This window comes from Microtus oregoni, unplaced genomic scaffold (genome assembly GCF_018167655.1).
Source record: "Microtus oregoni isolate MIOR12 unplaced genomic scaffold, Mior012 000011F_ref0000422, whole genome shotgun sequence".
Classification (NCBI taxonomy): domain Eukaryota; kingdom Metazoa; phylum Chordata; class Mammalia; order Rodentia; family Cricetidae; genus Microtus; species Microtus oregoni.
In genome coordinates this window covers 45,905,438-45,911,437 of record NW_024543070.1, presented here as the reverse complement: position 1 = coordinate 45,911,437, position 6,000 = coordinate 45,905,438, and the positions used below count along the sequence as shown (strand labels likewise).

Genomic DNA, 6,000 nt, shown 5'->3' with positions numbered 1-6,000 from the left:
TATTTTTTAAACCTGCTGTTTTGTGTGTGTGTGTGTGTGTGTGTGTGTGTGTGTGTGTGTGGTTCTGGCACGGAGCACACCGCCTGGCCCACGCGGGTCGTTGGGTTCTCACTCTGGAGAACCCTGAAGCGGGCGGCAGAGGGCAGCCGGGCGCTAAGTCACAGGTGGGGCGCGCGCTCGGTGCGGGCGAGTGGGTGTGTGCGGGGTGCGCGCGGCAGGGCGGGAGCGCGGAGCCGGGAGGAGCCGCGAGCGCAGCGGAGGAAGAGGACGGAGAGGAGGAGGAGAAGGTGGTGGCTGCGTCCCTGAGGGGCCGAGCTGATCTCGAGGCAAGGGAGCGGAGGCCGTTTGGAGGTGCCCCGGATCGGGACCCGCCACGGGGCGCAGGGCGCACGGGCCGAGAGCTGCGGGGCCGGTGAGCGGCCGCCACAGGCGGCGGGAGGAGCGGGAAGAGCGGTAGGGCGGCCCCGGCGCGGGGGAACAGGTGGCCGGTCCGGGCGCTTTGTGTCCCTTCCCTCCGCTGTCCCCGCGTCGTCCGGAGGCGGAGGCGGGAGCCGGGTAACCGTAGGCTCGGGGCTGGGGGCGCGGCGGTGTGGGGCGTGGGGGTCCCCCAGCCCGGGCTTTAACAAAGGGCGCGCGTGGCCCCAGCCCGCGGGAGGCCTCGAGATTGGAGCCGAGCCCCGGGAACCTCTATTTCCTTGAGGTTTGCCATTTTCATTCTCTTCTCCATTTCTCTCAGAGGTCTGCGGCTTGGTGCATGAGGGGCCCGCAGCGGCGCGGCGGCGGTGGGGATGGTTCGGGCCGCGGAGCCGGAGTGGCCTGGGTTCTGGTGAGGCGAGACAGTCTATCATGACTGTGTTCAGGCAGGAAAACGTGGACGACTACTACGACACCGGCGAGGAACTGGGCAGGTACCAGCAAAGGGGGGCGGAAGCGCTCGGTGTGGGGGGCAGTGCGCGGTAAACAGATTCTGCTAAAGCCAGACGTGCCTCTCTCTGGCCCTTCTCTGGGATGTGCCCATGGTGGAAGAGACAGTGCCTAACACGCGAAGACCAGGGACCAGGAATAAGTTTCCTGATCCAAGGGGTGGAGAGGGAGTCCACGGTGCCGTTACTGCGCACAGAGTGTAGTCAAAACCCCTGGACCAGACCAGATTTCATTGTGCTCACCAACTCCTGTCAGCAGTCTCCCTTCTGAGACAATGAGGCAAACGCCAGGACTCTTAACTGCAACTGGAGGGACCGCCTATGTGTGCTTTAAGCAGAGTACAAGTTAATTAATGGGCATTTAACATTTTAATACTCATCCCTTGTGCTGGATTTTCAGTGCACATCAGCCAGGGTTGGTAGGTAGGTGTGGAACTTGCCAGATGTTGGCCTTGGAATTTGAAACTTACTCCCACCAGGAATTTGCTGCTAAGCTTGGTATCGTTTATGGCGGCTGTCTCTATTCAGAGACTACCAGCACACTGTGGGGGCTGTGGTGCTGAGCAGGGTGTGTTGGTGTCTAGGTGCACCAAGAAGATTTCTCTGGCAGCATTTGGCAACTGCTGGGTGACTCTTTCCATTAATCCGCCGGGTTTATTGATCTGTGCTTTATGTGAGCAAATAGCCCAGTGTTCATACTCTATTTAAAATTTGGCGTGTGGAATTGCATGTTGGCATTGTGACTAAAGCCGGCAAAAGGATTGATAAACAAACATAGTTGCAGTTACTCACACAGTGCTTGTGTTGAAATTTGTATTTTTCCATGTATACCCAATGGCCTTCTATAAAGCTTTTTTTTTTTTCTTCACAGAAAGGAAATTTAAAAAGAAAAAAAAAAAAGACCCACACCCTTTATTACCTAATAGGATTTTGGAAGATATCTAACTAAAATTTTAAAATATTCAGATAACCCAGGAATGTAAAAGATCTTTTAAAAAGTTGTAGCCCAGAGCGTTTCTGTGCATTCTCAGATAGACTGAGGCCTCTGCAGAGCCCGTGCTTGCGGGGAGAACACCGTTATCGTACATCTTAATGAATGACTGAAAGGCCAGGCTCTGAAAGATCACATTTCATGGGTATGGTTAAGATTGAGGTTGAGAGTGTGCAGTTGAAATACTTGGCTTAACTGGAATTCAACCACTCTCTTCCTGTGGTTCATAGCAAGATGAGTGTGTGGGATTTTCCCGGGGGGGGGGGGGCTAGAAAATAAGAAGGGTGAAAAATTTCTCATCCCATTGCTGAATGATTGCCAGAGTCTATAAATCATCTTGCATAAAAAAGAAATGGTAAAAAATGAGGCGAGATGGTTGTTTTGTGAATAAGATGTATTGACTCTGTTTCCGTTAAGATCTTTTCATGGAATTGTGTGTTTAGAGAAAGGAGAGGGAGGCTTGCCTATGGTTAGCAAACGGGCTTTGATCTTCTTTCGTGGGTGTGATGACAGGGGAGCTTTGCTCATTTGTCACTGTGTTCCACTTTGATTTTGACTCTGTCTTCGTGTCAGTATCTAACTGTTCTCTTCTCCATGCAAGACTAATTGATAAGTTGTTTATTAAATAATTTGTGTGACCTAGGAACTTTGAAAACTTGCTCTGGAGAAGTTGGGAGTTGGGATTTTAAGAGAGAAAACATGTATGTGAACTATTGTGATGGCTGCTCTTGTTTTTGCCAAAAGATGAAGCACATGGTTGGCTCTTTCTAAGGTTCTTCTGCGCCCTGTGGTTTTATGTCTTGGATGTCATCACTTCTGCCAAAGAAGCGTTGATACACAGGTAGAGATGTCTCTGGAAGACGGGGAGTGGAAGGGAGGAATTCAAGGCAGAGAAATGGAAACGGACAGTCTGTGGCCTAAAGGGAGGGTGATGTGAGCTCTGGACTGGGAGCCCTAACAAGAGTCTAAGTAGACCAGCATTCAGAGTTTAAAACTTCACTTAGTTTATCTGTGAGCCTGTGTATCTGCCACACAAGTGCAGGTGCCCATGAAGGCAGGAAGAGGGTATTGGAGCCCCCCTAATGTGAGTGCTGGACTCACGTCTTCTAGAAGAGCAGCAAGCACTCAAGCATGGAGCTGTCTCTCTAAATAAATCTAGGTTTATTTAGTAATCTTTAAATAGAGCGGTTCATCTTATAAGTGGACCAAGAAAATCCTCATCTAGAAGAGAAAGGAAGAGTTTTAGGGAAGTAGAACACACTTGTTATTTTTCTTGGGTAAACTGCAGGAGTATGACTTTTGAATGTGTGTGTGTGTGTGTGTGTGTGTGCGTGTATGTGTGTGTGTATTCTTTGTATCGCCCAAGACTGTAGAACTTCCTGTTGACTGCTGAGAACTTTAAAACTACCATGTTTTTGCAGGAGTGACAGATGAGACCAACCAATGGATAGGCAGCCTAGACCGAATTTTGCAATTTGATGGCTTTATCACCTCCCAGGTCATAACTGATAAGCCGAGTGCTTATTTCATAGAGGTTGTGAAAATCAGGTCATTTAAGGTGTGGAAACAGTTTATGAGGTGTAAATAAGAACAGATTATCTGTAGGACTGACCCTGAGATGGTATCTAAGACATGCTGGTAGCCACTTAGGAAGAGAGGGAGCCATTCTATGAAGAGCGTCCTGGTGAAGACCATTGCTGTGGTTGACCATCTCTGACCTCTTTGATTCAGATTAATGCAGCTCTAGGCTGGAGCTCTGTCCTCCAAGTAGAAGCAGAGGGGACCATTGTCTTTAGGAAATTTTGGTGCCCTTCAGTGCTATCTTGAGGAGACCGTCTAGCAATTTCCTTTCCTTTCCTGGGAGACTAAACACAGTGTTCCTTCCATGGTGTGGGTTGCTCTCCAAGAGGAATTCAGATAAGAGAACACAGTGCTCCTTCCATGGTGGGGTGCTCTCCAAGAGGAATTCAGATAAGAGAACACAATGCTCCTTCCATGGTGGGTGGTGCTTCCCAAGATTGATTTTGATAATACAGTGTTCCTTTCCTGGTGTGTGGTGCTCCCCAAGAGGAGTTCTGAAGAGGGAACACAGTGCTCCTTCCATGGTGTGTGGTGCTCCCCAAGGTGAATAATTCTGATAATACAGTGTTCCTTTCCTGGTGTGTGGTGCTCCCCAAGAGGAGTTCTGAAGGGAGAACACAGTGCTCCTTCCATGGTATGTGGTGCTCCCAAGGTGAATTCTGATAATACAGTGTTACTTTCATGGTGTGTGGTGCTCCCCAAGCAGAGTTATGATGAGAGAACACAGTGCTCCTTCCATGGTGTGCGATGCTCCCTAAGAGGTGTTGTGGTTAGAGCCCGTTTTCAAGGCTGTAATACTAGGTTGTTTTAATAGTATGCCTGGCTACTTCTTTCAGCTGGGCCTTTGGGCAGCTGCTTGCTGACTTGCCTACCACTGACCCTAGTTATACTCTTGGCCATTACTGAGCTTGACCTGAGAGTTTCCTGGGCACCTCCTTGTCCGCTGCTTTGCTGAGGTACTGATTGTGTCTTCCGTCTCCTTGTCTGAACTTACTCAGTCTGACTGAGGCCCACTTCCTTAGGAACTCTTTTATGATCATTCTCAAAAGAGCTTATTATTATTATTATTATTTTGTATGTATGTGCGTGTGTACTGGTGTGTGTGTGTGTGTGTGTATGTGCATGTTCATAGTTGTGTGTGCAGTGTGTGTGTATGTGTGTGTTCACAGGAGTGTGTGCAGGTGTATATGTGTGTGCGCATGTGTGTGTGTGTGCGTTTGCACGTGTGCTCACCTGTGCGCATGTGTGGAGCCCAGAAGAGAGCATCGGGTACCTTCGTTTGTCACTGCCTGCTTGTACCTTTGAAGCAGGTTCTTTACCTGAACCTGGCTCGCATTTTCTTAGGTAGGCTAGCAGCCAGCAAGCCTCAGCTAGTCGTCTTCCTCCACTTTTCTCTTCAGAGCTGGAGTGGCAGAAGTGTGTGGGATGCCTGACGTGTTGTGTGAGTGCTGGGATTTGAACTCCTGGTCCCCTGGATTACGCAGGAAGCACTCCCAAGCCCTGAGGTATCTCTGCAACCACTCCATGGTTACAGGAGCCAGGTGGATGACTTGTCTGCAGGTTCAGGTCCCCTGGGTTTTATGACACCATTCATCTTGATCCTTGTAGCTTGCTGAGAGTTCTTTCTTGGTGTGCTCTGTGGTCCAGCATCCCTGCTATCCTCTCTACAGGGTGTGATATGTACTGAAGACACAAGGCCAGCGTATACCTGAATGACCCGGCTCCAAGCTGCCAGGGCAGCTGTACACAGAGCACTTGAAGTGTAGCTGGTGGTTGAGGTGTGGAGCTGTCAATGCAGAGTGGGCTTGCCTTGGTGTTCTGCTTTGGACGCCTTCCTTTATTTATGTGGTGAATTAGAGACAATGGCCCTGGATTTCTGGGCATAGTCATCGCCTAATGTTCATTCAGTATCAGTTCTGTATCATGGGAGGCGTCACCCTGCCCAGTAATAGCCTGTTTGATTTCCCAGGGATCAATGACCTTGGACTTTCTCACTGTGTTTTCGTTTTTAGTGCTGAATTAGATGCATGGTATTTAGTAGGCGCTCACCCAAGGTGCGATAATTGACTGAATGAGTCCTTGGGAGAAGCATCACTGGGGGCCTTGAGAGAGTAGTGACCATGCTGAAGGCAGACACCCAAGATGGCAAAGCTGCCACTCATGGGAATGAAGCCTTCAGATCTGCATTCCCTGCCACCCAACAGCAAGGTGCATGACTGCCCAAATTTTCAAGACAGATCAGTTTTAAGCAGAAACAAGTGGAGTGGTGCATTAAGTATTTCGCATTGGCTTGGATGGTGGTTAGAGGCTTATAGTTCAGATTTATTACCTTCTCCATTTGTCATAAAATCCATCGGCATTTTAATTGAAAATGAGACATCGTAGGAAGGTAGGCATGAGGCTGGCGGTGGACGACTGTGTTCTGGCTCTGGGCCTGGGCTTGAGCTCCGTGTGGCCAGTCGCAGAGGGGGTTTGGAGCTGACTTTCTGGGCCTGCAAATCTGCC

The 6,000-nt window shown here is 49.7% G+C and overlaps 1 protein-coding gene across 1 annotated transcript in view; it reads left to right on the top strand.

Annotated features, from left to right (window-relative positions):
• Positions 1-228: 228 nt before the first annotated feature.
• Dapk1 (death associated protein kinase 1) overlaps positions 229-6,000 on the top strand; it is a 153,203-nt gene continuing 147,431 nt past the window's right edge. Inside the window, exons 1-2 of the mRNA XM_041659870.1 lie at positions 229-412; positions 737-908. Of these exons, the coding sequence (XP_041515804.1) occupies positions 847-908 (62 nt within the window). The 5' untranslated portion in view covers positions 229-412; positions 737-846. The remainder of the gene's footprint in view (positions 413-736; positions 909-6,000) is intronic.